The following is a 12,162-nucleotide window of genomic DNA, read 5'->3' as shown; positions in this document are numbered from 1 at the left end:
ACGCCAAGAGCGGCTCCGGCTGGAATCCTGCCTGGGAATCCCAGCGCTGGCACTCCCGCACTGCCTGGACCGCTCTGGAAACAGCAGGCGGCTCTTTTCGGGATCCGTTGGAGGCTGGCTGGGACATGCGGATGCTTTTCTTTCTATTGCACTCCAGCACGTGCTGCCGCTGCTCGGAGGAGTTCATTTCTGCAACAATGGTTAGGCAGGCTGCAGAGGAATACTAAGCAAACAAATCTAAATTATTTCCGTTTTGGATCTCAGCCACGCAATTTTAATTCTGTTGCTAGGTGGGAGTCACTCTCCTCGGGTGGGGTTTCCTTTATTCAGCACAGCTCAGGACCCACAGGTTTGTTTTTTCGTGAAGCGCTCTGAGTTTCACTGAACCTTCAAACACCAGATTTTAAAAATGACTCGAGAACTCCAAGTCACCGGGGGAAAGTGGTCTGGCAGACAAGCCAAGGCCAGGGGATGCTGTGATCCCTGGGACTGAGAGCTCAAAATCGGCCCCGAGGATTCACCCCTCTGGGGACACCTGGCCCCAGGCCTGCCGTCCCCTTGCTGAGGCCCCTGCCACGTTCCTGCCACACCGCCTGTCCCCTGCTCGGCTGCGGAAGGCGCTGCAGGAAGTGTTTCCTCTCTTCTGCCCGTCCCCGGAGCTGTCCCTCAGCCTGCACGCCTGTGCCCCGTCACCCTGTCCCGTGCCAGGCCGTGCAGGACGGGGCTGCCCGCACAGGGCATCCCTGCAAAGCCCCGTGCCACCGAGACGTCACAAAATCAGGGGCCGCGGCTTGGGAAAAGCTTCTCCCGTGCCGAGGAGGGGACCCGCGGGGGCTGGAGGCACAGCGACAGGGACAGCTCTGCCTCTCTCCCTGTCCCTGGCACAGAATCGGGGGATCCCAGGACGGCTGGCGTTGGAAGGGGTCTCTGGAGAGCATCCGGACTGCACCCCTGTGGCCACCTGGAGCAGGTGACACGGGCACGCGTCCAGGGGCCTTTGGGAGTCTCCAGAGCGGGACGCTCCACGGCCTCCCTGGGCAGCTGTTCCAGAGCTTGTCCCTGTCCGCGTCCCAGCGCGCCCGGAGTGCTCGGTGCGTGTGCGCGCGCGTGTCCCCGTGTGCGCGGAGCCCGGAGCCGCCTGGCCCCGCCCGGGGCCGCCCCGCGGGAGGATCCTCCCTCTCCACCCTTCCCTCCCTCTCCATCCGTCCCTCCCTCTCCATCCGTCCCTCCCGCTCCATCCCTGTGGCGCGAGGGGCGCGGGCAGCGCGGCGGCAGCGTGGAGCCCGTGGCCATGGGCGGGCGGTGCGGAGCGGCGCGGGGCCGGCCCGCCCGGGAGTAGCCGGCATGAACTGAGCATGGCGAGCGGCCTCGGCCCGCGCCGGCCCCGCCGAGCGGCCCCGGGCGGCGGCGGGGGGCTGCTCCTGCTGCTGCTCTGCGCCGCGGCGGGGCTGCCCCGGAGCGCACAGCAGGTGCTGCGGATCGGTGAGTGCCGCCGGGGCGCGGCGGGGCCGGCCCGGGGCTCCGGCCGCCTCCCGGCCGCGGGGGAGCTCGCCTGGTCGGGCGGCCGCCGCTCCGGAGCCGGGGATGCTCGGGGTGCTCGGGATGATCGGGGATGTTCGGGCATGCTCGGGGGTATTCGGGATGTTCTGGGATGCTCGGGGACGCTCTGGATGCTCGGGATGTTCAGGGATGCTCGGGCATGTTCGGGGATGTGCAGGGATACCTGGGGATGTTCAGGGATGTCTGTGATGCTCGGGGACGCTCGGGATGCTCGGGGGTGCCCGGGATGCTCGGGGATTCTCGGGATGTTCAGGGGTGCTCGGGGATGCTGCGCTGCCCAGAGTTGTCCCCGGAGAGCGGTGCCGGGGAAGTTGGGCGCGGGGATCCCGGCGGAGCCTGTGGGGTGTCGGTTCCGCGGGACACGGTGCCAGGGGCCCCCAGAGCCGAGCGGACACCTTCTCCCCCGCCGCAGGAAGGGTTCGGTGACCCTAAAATCTGTGCCGGGGGTGCGGAGTGTCGCGGTCGGAGCGCAGGGAGGGGCTGTTGCTGTGGCTCCGGAGGGGAACGCGGGGGATGCGGGACGTGTTTGCCGCTACCCTCGGGCAGGGGCAGCTCCGCGGGGCTGCGCGGAAAACTCCGCGAAAAGCGAGTTTATTTTTAAGCGGAAAACTCCGCTCCATGGAAACGGGGCTCGGCTCACAGGAAGCCTCTCTTCCTACAGTGGGCTTCTTGTGTCAGTCAAGTGAGACGGTGAATACAAAGTATCGGAAGAGTTCGCGGTTAGGAGGACTGTGGGGAAGATGTAGGCAGGATCTGGCACGCTGCTGTTTCTGTCTGTCCCTCTTTCGCTTGGCAAACAGTGAACATGAGAGGGGCGGAAAGGAAACAAACAAAAAAAGCCAATCAGGGAAGGAGCTGCTTATGGCAGCGGGGAGAGCATCCCGCCGTTCCCAAAGGCGCGTTCCAGTGCGGAGCTGAAGATCGATGGCAGGCTCAGCCCCGCTCGGCTCCCCCGGAGCAGCTCCCTGAAACAGCCCGGGAATGCTCCCCGCGGCCGGGGAGCGAGGGACACCAACATCGAGATGCAGGGGGGTGCAGCCCTCCGGGATGCTGGGCAGAGCAAGGCGGGCAGAGGGGGCAAAGCCGGGGCGCTCGGCACCCCGCAGCTGAGGGTCCTTCATGGGCTCCCCTGTCCCCATTCGGGGTGCGCTCACCCTTCCCGGGGCTCCGGGCGGAGTTTGCTGTGCCCTGCTCACCCCCGCAGGCGAGCACACAGAGCCGGGTGATCCCACAAACACGGGGGGAAATCGGGGAAATTTCCCCCCGTGGAACCCGGAGAAGAAAGTCGTGTTCAAATCCCAGAGCCACGGGCACCAGCGGGATGCTCTGGAAATGCACAAAACGCTGCCTTAACTTACTCTGCTTTAGTGGGACTAGCCTCTGAAGGAAGCTGTTTAAAGGGCGTGAGTTCAGCCTAAATACCCGTGCGCAGGACGAAAGCTCGGCTTCGCAGCCCCCTCCAGCCTCGCCAGGAGCGGGCAGAGCTGTGTGTGCTCCTTGTGCCACCCTGTGCCCTGCAGAGCTCCTGTGCCGCCCCTGGTGCCCAGCATTGCCCGCGGCGCTTTCCCGAAATCGCTCCGCGTGGGGTGCGGGCTGTGCCGCGGGGCCGGGGGAATTTTGGGGTCAGATTTGCTCTCTCGGGGCACGCGGGGATGGGACCCCGGCGGTGACCCCCCGCTGTCACTGCCACCGGGACAGAAAGAGCCACAGAGCTGACAAAATGCTCCTCTTCCTGTCGCACCCATGCACAGGGATGTGCAGGTGAATCGATGTGCTCCGGGTGTGTTACAGGGCTGGGAATGCATAAAATATAAAAATAAAATATTACTGCCACGGTTATGCTGCCTATAAAGCCATGATATTATAAAATATTAATCCCTCGCATCCGTTAACAGCGGCAAAGTTTCTCCATGGAATCTGTCGCTCTCGGAGGTGGCGGAGAGTAGGAATGGCAGTAACTCCTCCAAATCTCTTTGTGATAACATCGGAAAATCATCCCCAAGCGTTTCTGACAGCTAAGGAAATGCCGTCAAGCCGTCAGATTGTCCTCCCCGTGTTTTAGTTAATTAAGGGAAGGGAAGCGCTGCCGTGCAGTGGTGCAGCGGTTTGTACCCAGATTCGTACACTGAGAGTTTAATTGCATCTGCCACTGTCAGGGAGCTTTCAGATTTATTTTTTATTAATATTTCTTTTTTCTGGCTTGTAATAGAAATGAATGGATTGTTTTGCTGGTGTTTAATTATTTGAGAAAGGACATGTGAGCGATATGAATTCTGGTTATTGCTCAGCATCTGACTAATGACCCCTTTTCCAGCTCTAAACAAAAAATGAGGGACGGCAATGTGACCAGTAAAACTGACTCATTAGGATAAAAGTAATGGGTTTTGAGATGAGATAGAGTTTTAAGTCCCAGTAATAAAATAAATGCTGGTGTCTTGCTGGGTATTTCTTCCCCACTCCTGTTCAGAAGCTTTTCCCTTGGCACATGAGCTATTGGAGCTGTCCAAGGAAATACCATCTTTATCTGCACATTACCCTCCACGCTGTATGGCACTAAAGTGTTTTTAAAGTTCACGACCCCAATATTTTCTACTGAATTCCAAGGAATTTTCAGTTTTTACACCAAGACCTGCCTACCTATGCTACTTGTACCACTTGTATAAAATAAATACTCTCCAAGGAAGAGCAGTAATGAACTGGAGCAGATGCTCGGGTGCAGAGACAGCTTCCAAAGGCATCTCAGTAACAACAGAATAATCCATTTGTTAGTGCTGGATGCAGAGCTCTCATTCCTGGACACGCATTACAGATTCTGAACAGGTTATGAGGGTAAAATTCAGTGATATTATGTGAAGATTTAGAGCTGGTCATCATCTGAGCTCCATTCTGGGTTAGCAAGTTATTCACAAAGCACTGGAGTTATTCCAAAAAGAAAGGAAGATGCTTGGATGAGTCTTGGAATTGTCTCTGAAATTACCAGCTCCTGGAAATGAATGGGCAGGTTTCAGGGTTTGTAGGAATTGCTCGGGGTGAGGAGATAGAAAACAGAAGGATTTTCAGTGATTTGTGTGTTTCTGTAAATGGAATGTTTACATAAGGGCTCATCCTTTGCGCTGATTTACTCCTTACTCCAGCAAAATTCCCAAATTTAGTGACCTGTGTTTTCCACAGTACAGGATTAGCCCCATAAGGTTTATCTCCAACTGAGAAATAGCAGATTTAAACCAAACACACGCAAGTCAACCTAACCCACAAAATATCAATTTCTAATAAGCTGAAATTTTCAATATAGATTTCAAGATCTCTGATGGATTTCCCCTAGCAGGGCTAAAGCTGTGAGTTATTTTCCTGTGTGAAATCGCCATTTTCCCCTTATGAGAACAATAAAGACAGAAACCTCATTAATTTCTCTGTGAATCTGCTACTTTTTGCCAACTCTTTTTAAGATTTTGTTTGTGAAGGGCATGGTACTAACACACATGTTCATTTAATATTTGTTACTAGATAACTACAAGTTATTCTATCTTATGGTAGTATAGGAAGTGCAGCTGCATTTTTCTCACCAGATGATGAGACATTAAATGCACTTTGTTCACTAGACTCTGAATGCTCAGTTATTTATCAATTCTTTGGGATACACTTTACCTAAGTTTCCTTATTCTCCACTTAGGGAAAGCTATTTTGCTGCAAATATTTCTAAAGTATTTGTTACTAAAGCACCCGAAATTTGATTTTCACACCTCTCCCTCCTCTCTGGATTTGAGGGCACTGTGCAAGTGGGAGGCAAGGCAATGTTTGTCTGGCTCCAAATGGGTAATTGAGTTTAAAATCCCTAAAAAACGCTGGTGCAAAACACTTTTCAGCTCCGCAGCAAGGGAGCTCCTGCTGCCTCAGTGAGTGGCTGTGCCAGGATGTCTTGGCTGCTGGGGAGGGGGAAAAGGCTGCTTGGGGTCTAGGAAAACTGAGGGGTCCTGCACTCTCCAGAAAATCAGCAGTTGTTGTCAGAACATCCTAAATACCTCCGCAGGCAGGGAATAGGTGAGCTGGACAGGTGCAGGATAGTACCCAAATGTTCCATCATGCAGGGCCTTGGTGAGGGCTGTGTTAACCAAAGCCAAGGGTGTGAGTGGCTTCTATCCTGCACCTCCTGTCCCTAAGGGCCACTGGAGAACAGCCAAGGGGAGGTCCTGAGGCCAGAATGTGCAAACTGAGGAGGGCACGTCGGGTTTGTGAGCTTGGACCAGAGCTGGGGTGGTTTGGGCACAGCTGAGAGAGAGAAAAGCCTGAAGAGCGCATCCCGATGTCAAAGAGGAACGAGCTCGGTGTGCGAGTGAGGCACGTTCCCCTCGTGGTGTCGGTGGGCAGCCACTGGGCTGTTGGGACAGCAGCTGTGCCTATGCTGGGGTAATTCCTCATTTCCCCTCACTTACACGGGGTGTACCCCAAGATGGGAAAGGGGGCAGCATGGGAGGCTCCCTCATGTAACCCTGGGAGCAGCTCACACATGGATGGATGGCTCCTGGATGGATCCTGCATGGATCCTGGCAGCAAGGAAATCTCCGGAACAGCACCCAGCCAAGAGAGCCTGCCAGCAGGTGCTCTGGGCAGGGGGAGCCCTCCTTACAAACAGGATCAAAAGCTGTTTCCCAGAGTTTCTGTCTTGCCCAGGTGTGATGATTGTTGTTTTAACACCCCTGGCTTCCCAGCAATTGCACCGATTCACAGGGCATCTGCCCCAGGCCGAGCTCTAAGCTCCTCCATATGGCCCTGTCCTCTCTCAACATTTTCCATTTGGGCTGGAAGGACAATCCCAATACTGTTTTTTCATTACAGTCTGTTTTGTATATCCTGGTCAGTAATAAAGCTTAAATCCTGCTCCCCCCTCAATACTTTAAACAACTGCCTCTAATCTTCTTTTCTCAGAAAGTCTTGATTTGACCAACTAAACTATAGATTTTACTGCAGCAGAAGAAACAAATCCCGTCCCAGAACTGATTAGTTTTAGTGCACAGCTTTGGGGCTGACCAGCAAGCCCAGTCTGTCCTAGTTTGGGTCGACTTTAGATTTTAGTTTGCAGTAATGAGTTTATGATCTCAGGCGAGCTTTGCAGTGAGAGGTTATTACCCTTCCCTCTCTCTTCCTGCTGAAGGTTATAGCGTATTTTTCAGGAAATGATGAGCTCTCAAAGGATGAATTTGCTTTCTCGGGGCAAAATCTAAATTCCAAATTAAAACAGCTTCATTATTCCACATTGGCATTGTTTTCAGTTCAGCTACAGGAGCCAGTATCTGATAGGGCTGTTAAAGTAACTTCTTCTCTTTCTTTCTTTCTTTCTTTCTTTCTTTCTTTCTTTCTTTAATTCCTCTGACAGTGCAGAAGGTGCCTTAAATACTCTTAGAGCTTCACTGCATTAGGGTGGCACGAAGAGTGGGAAATGGGAATCAGTTCTGCGGCCAAAGAGGCAGAACTGGTGTCAAAGGCTCAGTTCTGAGCTTCTTTTCTTGGTCCACCAGGCTTTTTGCAATCACACCTCCTAGTTGGGTTGTTGTTAGTTCATCTTTTTTTTTTCTTTGAGCTTTCAGACTGCACAAGTTTAAAAGAGGAGAGTTATAAATTCTTTTAGTGCTGAGATTGTTCCCACGTCCTGCCCCCAGCTCTGCACACCCAAACTTACCCTATTTCAGGGCAGACTCTGTTTGCAGCACTCTGGTTCTGGCTGGGGTCCAGAAGCAGCCCTCCCACCCTGCTGGACTCCACCGAGGTCCTGGAGGAGGCTGGGTGGGTGGAAGTGACAGTCGGAGTGCAGAGACACCTCCCAAAATGCAGAGTTTGGGGTGAGCAAACAGCAGAACTCCCCACACAGGGGCAGTGGAGACAGCCCACGGCCACTGTGTCCCAGTGGAAGACGGTGCTTTTGGGGTGTTACGATGCAATTTTCCCCCCATTTTGGCACTCCCACAGACTCCTCCACTGTGGCACACAGGCCCTCTGTAATTATACATATTTTGGATACAGCAGCAGCAGCGGTTTGGGTTCTCAGCCCTTTCAGGAGGGTTTTGTGCACTCTGGCAATGAAGGTGATGAAGCATTTTCCTGGTCTGTAGCTCACTGGCAAGCACAGAACTGCCCTGACTTGTTCTCTTACACCATGTCTGTTCAAGCCAGGGTTTCCCTCTTCTGCTCCCAGCAGAGGCTTTTGGGGCACCCGCAGGGGTGTGGGGTGTCCTTCCATATCCTGAAGTCTCCGTCAAAGCTGCACGTGTCCTCATGCCATGCCGCAGCCAGGCTGGCTGGGATGAACTCTGGCTTAGGAAAAGGCACAGCCCAGTGCTCACAGTCCTTGGCTTTTCTTGACTCCCTCCCAGCCCCCATGGAGATCTGGAGATCTGGATTGGATGCACTGACATGTAAGCACCCAGAAGCAAAAGAACCCCAAAAACATGGCTCTTGCGTTCTCAGAAAAAACCTGTTCTGTGCTCACACTTGGGAAAAAATACAATAAAAGCCAAATCCATTTCAGGACTCCTTGCTGTGGCACAAAGAGCTTTCTCCTGCCCTGTGCCAGCCCAGCCATCCCCATAAGGGTTATGGATCAGGGAGGGGGAACGGGAGGAATTTCAGGAGCAGTTTCTGTGGAACCGTCACCTCGTTTCTGAGGAACTGCGAATGAATCCCGATTTCCCCGGCACAGTGGCAGGGGATTCATCTGAGCCCGGATCAGGCAGAGCTGTGCCTATCAGCAGTCAGAGCAGCCGGGTTGCTGCAGCAACAGGCTGACACATGTAAAACTCCCTTTGATGGTGCCACTGTCACACGGGAGGCTCTTTGAGAGTTAGCTCAGGTTTGGAGCTGTACTACACTTTTCCAGGGATTGTCGGTCACTGCCACGTCAGGGCTGGGCACTTGAAATGCACCGTGAATAACTTCAGCAGTCGCACGTGGATCGCAGCTTAGCTGGCCACAGAAAATAATGGAGCAATAAACCACCAAGAGATGCTGGGCAAACCACGAGTAAGCCACCTCAGAATTCCTCCCCACAGTTTGGAGACAAAATTACAATTTCTGACTGAAATATTTTTAGTTTGTTTTGGCTTTGGTTGCCTCTATTCATCTTAGAATTAAGAAAGAGTATAGGAAATGGCTTAAAAATCAGAGATGATCCCTCATGGCCTGTTGGAATGGGAGAGGAAGGAGTAAATACCCAGTACAGAGCACAGGAAGGACGTGGAGTCACTGCTGGGCTGCTTTCACTCAGAATTGTTCAAACATTCTGTGATCAGCTGGGCTTGTGCCAAACAGCTCCAAGGCTGTCTGAGTGCAAGGAGTGCTTCCACACCCAGACACAGGGTGGGGTTCCTGGGGTGTCCATGCAAGGGCAGCAGCTGGGCTGGGTGATCCCCATGGATGGGGATCAACATGTTCTGTGATTCCCAGCAAAATGGCCTAATAGAGGGCTAAAGCCCCAATCTATTTATTACAAATATTAAAATGCCCCAGCGAAAGGCTGCAGTACAGGAGGAGAAATCTTGTGGAATTGGTGGGCAGTCGGGTAACGGAAGTGAGATTTTGGAGTTGCTCAGTCAACATTAGTGTGGTGTTTCCCATCCTCCAGGCTTTAACTTTTAAATCGAAGGTGTTTACAGGAAATGTTTGAGTCCAGCCCTCTGTCCCCGTGTGAAGCACAACCAGAAATGTCCTCTGAGCTTCCCAGCCTGTTCCCTCTGTCCCAGGGTGGGGCTGCTCGGCTGCCCTGTCACCTGCTCTGTGCCTCAGCTTCGCCCCTGCCCCCGAGGCCACTTTCAGAGTTCTCCTGTAAAAATGATGTCTTTCTTCTCGCTATCTCTGATCCAACAACTTCTACACAAAAAGCTTTTTATTCTTCCAGCGCCGCTTCCTTTCAGCTGTGCCAAACCACCCCAAAACCTTATCAGTGGGGCACTGCAGCTGCAGTTCAATGCGAGCTCCCGCTTCCCTGACTGTGACTATCTCAGAAAGTTCCAAATTGTTTACTTATCTGCCAGAAACACACGCCGAGGGGAGTTCAGGCTCTGCTGCCCAAGGTGCATTTTAAATCGGGGGAGAGCCGCTTCAGATATTTCACATTACATCTCCCAGCTTTATCTGCTGCTGTAAATGATGAGGCTGCTCCATTGAGCTGAATGAAGATGAATTTTTTGAGCAGTGTTTTCAGAAGAATGGAGATTTTTCTCTCTGAAATGAAGAGTCTGTCGTGCCCCGGCGTGGCTGCCTCTCGCTCTGCCGCCCAAGCCTTTCCCTTCCCCATGGCCTGGGGCTGAGCCCTGTTCTGCCATCGAAGGCGTCTGCAGATGGAGGGAGGCTGGGTTGCGCCCGGAGCGGCAGGAGCTTTGGGAGCTGCAATCCTGCTGCTGTCATGCACACATCCCAGCTGCTCTGAGGGAAGATGTGGAGATGTGCCCTGTGCTGTGTGCAGCCCTTCCCCTTCAGACACCCCATGGGTGTGGGATGCAGGGGGAGCTGAAATAAACCACTGCTTGCAGCAGCAGCCAAACACACACCAGGCTGAATTCCTGGCTCCAGCCCTCTCCTCTGAGCTCTCCAGCACGGGGAGGGAGATCCCAGCCTGGCTTTGCTTGTTCTGTGCCCGACACAGGCTCCTGGGAGAGAGTTGAGTGGGTGCCTCCTTTACAAATACACAGCACCCATGGGATCCAGTGTGGAAACAGATTTGTTGCCTCTTTTGGAGTTGGATGTGGTGCAGTTCCCTCTTGGGAATGGTGTCCCTGGGGTGCACACAAAAGCCAGAGAACACAGCAGCCCCAGACGCTGCCGGCTGGACACTGCAGCTCAGTTCCTGGGCTGGAGGGTGCTCACATGGTGGGAAGGGCTCCCCACGGCACTTCTGCTCCTGCAAAGCTGCAGCCCTGGGCGCAGCACAGGCAGCACCTGCAGCTGCTGGAGCCAGCCCAGAGGGGTGGAGCAGCTCTACTGGGAAGAAAGTGTGGGATTGTTCAGCCTGGACACAAAACTTTGGGATGACCCCACTGTGTGACTCCTGTGCCTGAAGGGAGCTCCCAAGAAACATGGACAGAAACTTTGGAAAAGAGCCTGGAGTGCCAGGACACAGGGAATGGCTTCCCACTGCCAGAGGGCAGGGTCAGGTGGGATTTTGGGAAGGAATCGTTCCCTAGGAGGGTGGGCAGACTCTGGGATGGAATTCCCAGAGAAGCTGTGGCTGCTCCTGGATCCCTGGCAGTGTCCAAGGCCAGGATGGACAGAACTTGGAGCAGCCTGGGACAGTGGAAGGTGTCCCTGCCTTTTAGCTGGGGCTGAGCTGCTCTGTGGTACCAGAGCACCCGCACAGTGAGAACTGGGGGGTTTAAGAATTTAAATAAGGTAATTTAGGAGATGTGGAGCAAACTTTGCTGGGGAGCTTTAATTAATGCTCAAATTCCAGACTTTCATGTCTGCACTCATCTGTTTGCAACACCAGGAGCATATTTTATGGCAGTTCTTAGAGTGAGGCTGGATTCCTGCTGAGGAAAGTGGTGCTGACAAGCTCAAGCCTCATATTAAAATCATCTTCTCCTCTTGGCAGGGCTGAAGAAAGGGGCCCCAGGCTTTCAAAGAGTCGAAGCTTGGTCCTTGTCCCATGGGAGTCACCTTGTCAGAAACCTCATTGTCCACAGGTAGAGCCCAATGAATTCACATCCAGCTTCTCCAGGAAATTTCAGTGACAGGAGCTTTAAATTTATTAAACCTAACTGCAAAACTTCTTTTGAATCCAAGCCCTTGCTCTTATCTGTGAGTTCTTACAGAAAATCTGTGAGAAAATTGGGTACAAAATCATCTCTTCTGGCCCCCTTTGTTTTAAGCGGCAGAGCACTTTTTCTCAGGGAAAAAAAAAAAAAAAAAAAGAACAAATGACCCAAAGACTCCTTTAGCTCTGCCTGTGCCAGAGTCAATGGAGCTGCAGCAGTTTACAGTGATGAGGTTCTGGCAAGTGCATTATTCTGGCAGAAGAGAACAGTTGGGCAATTTACTGCAGCTCATCCAAACTGCAAATGAAGGTTCTGTATTCCCTCCATTTGAGGAAATCAGCAGGAAAAGGCCTCCTCCTGTTCAGTTTTATCTCTAGCTGCTGAGTCTGCTGAGGTTTCCCACTTCTGCAAAGGTTTCCTTCTCTGCCTTGCCTTTCTCACCAGAGCAGAGGCAAGGAAAGGACAACCAGATTCCCTGGTTTGTAGTGAGAGCCAGTTGGGCGTGCGTTATTCCAGGTGGGATGGAATGCAGAGGCTGGAACTGAAGAGCTGGGCTGTCTTTTAGGCACAGTCTCTAGGAATAACATTATTATTTACATGCAATCCCATGCCTGCAGCCAGGGCAGCGAGCAAAGCGCAACCCTTTCTTTAGGTAGAGAAACGTGTGATTAGGAAAGGATCTGCCCCTGCTCTGTGCAGCTCAGCACAGAGCTGCCGATTCTGTACACAAATATATCAAATAGGGTCAAGCATGACACAGTTCTGGTGTCACACTGGATTTGTGCTCGAGCTAATATTGTTACAGCCCTGTTGTGGCTGACATAAACCTGTCACTTCTTCAGGAGGGTGATTCATGAGAGAC

The 12,162-nt window shown here is 53.1% G+C and overlaps 1 protein-coding gene across 4 annotated transcripts in view; it reads left to right on the top strand.

Annotated features, from left to right (window-relative positions):
- Positions 1 to 980: 980 nt before the first annotated feature.
- LOC120748965 (glutamate receptor ionotropic, kainate 1) overlaps positions 981 to 12,162 on the top strand; it is a 101,976-nt gene continuing 90,794 nt past the window's right edge. The window contains exon 1 of one of the 4 annotated variants that reach the window (XM_040055976.1): positions 981 to 1,091. Coding sequence is in view for 1 of the 4 variants with exons in the window: in XM_040055975.1 (XP_039911909.1) it covers positions 1,356 to 1,482 (127 nt within the window). In the remaining 3 variants the exon portion in view is untranslated. Of the gene's footprint in view, positions 1,092 to 1,355; positions 1,483 to 12,162 lie in introns of those variants that run through there. The other 3 variants (XM_040055979.2, XM_040055975.1, XM_040055978.2) reach the window with 3 other exon arrangements.

Source organism: Hirundo rustica, chromosome 2, assembly GCF_015227805.2.
Source record: "Hirundo rustica isolate bHirRus1 chromosome 2, bHirRus1.pri.v3, whole genome shotgun sequence".
NCBI lineage: Eukaryota > Metazoa > Chordata > Aves > Passeriformes > Hirundinidae > Hirundo > Hirundo rustica.
Note: the sequence above shows the minus strand (reverse complement) of the source record. Positions and strands in the feature narration are given on the sequence as shown.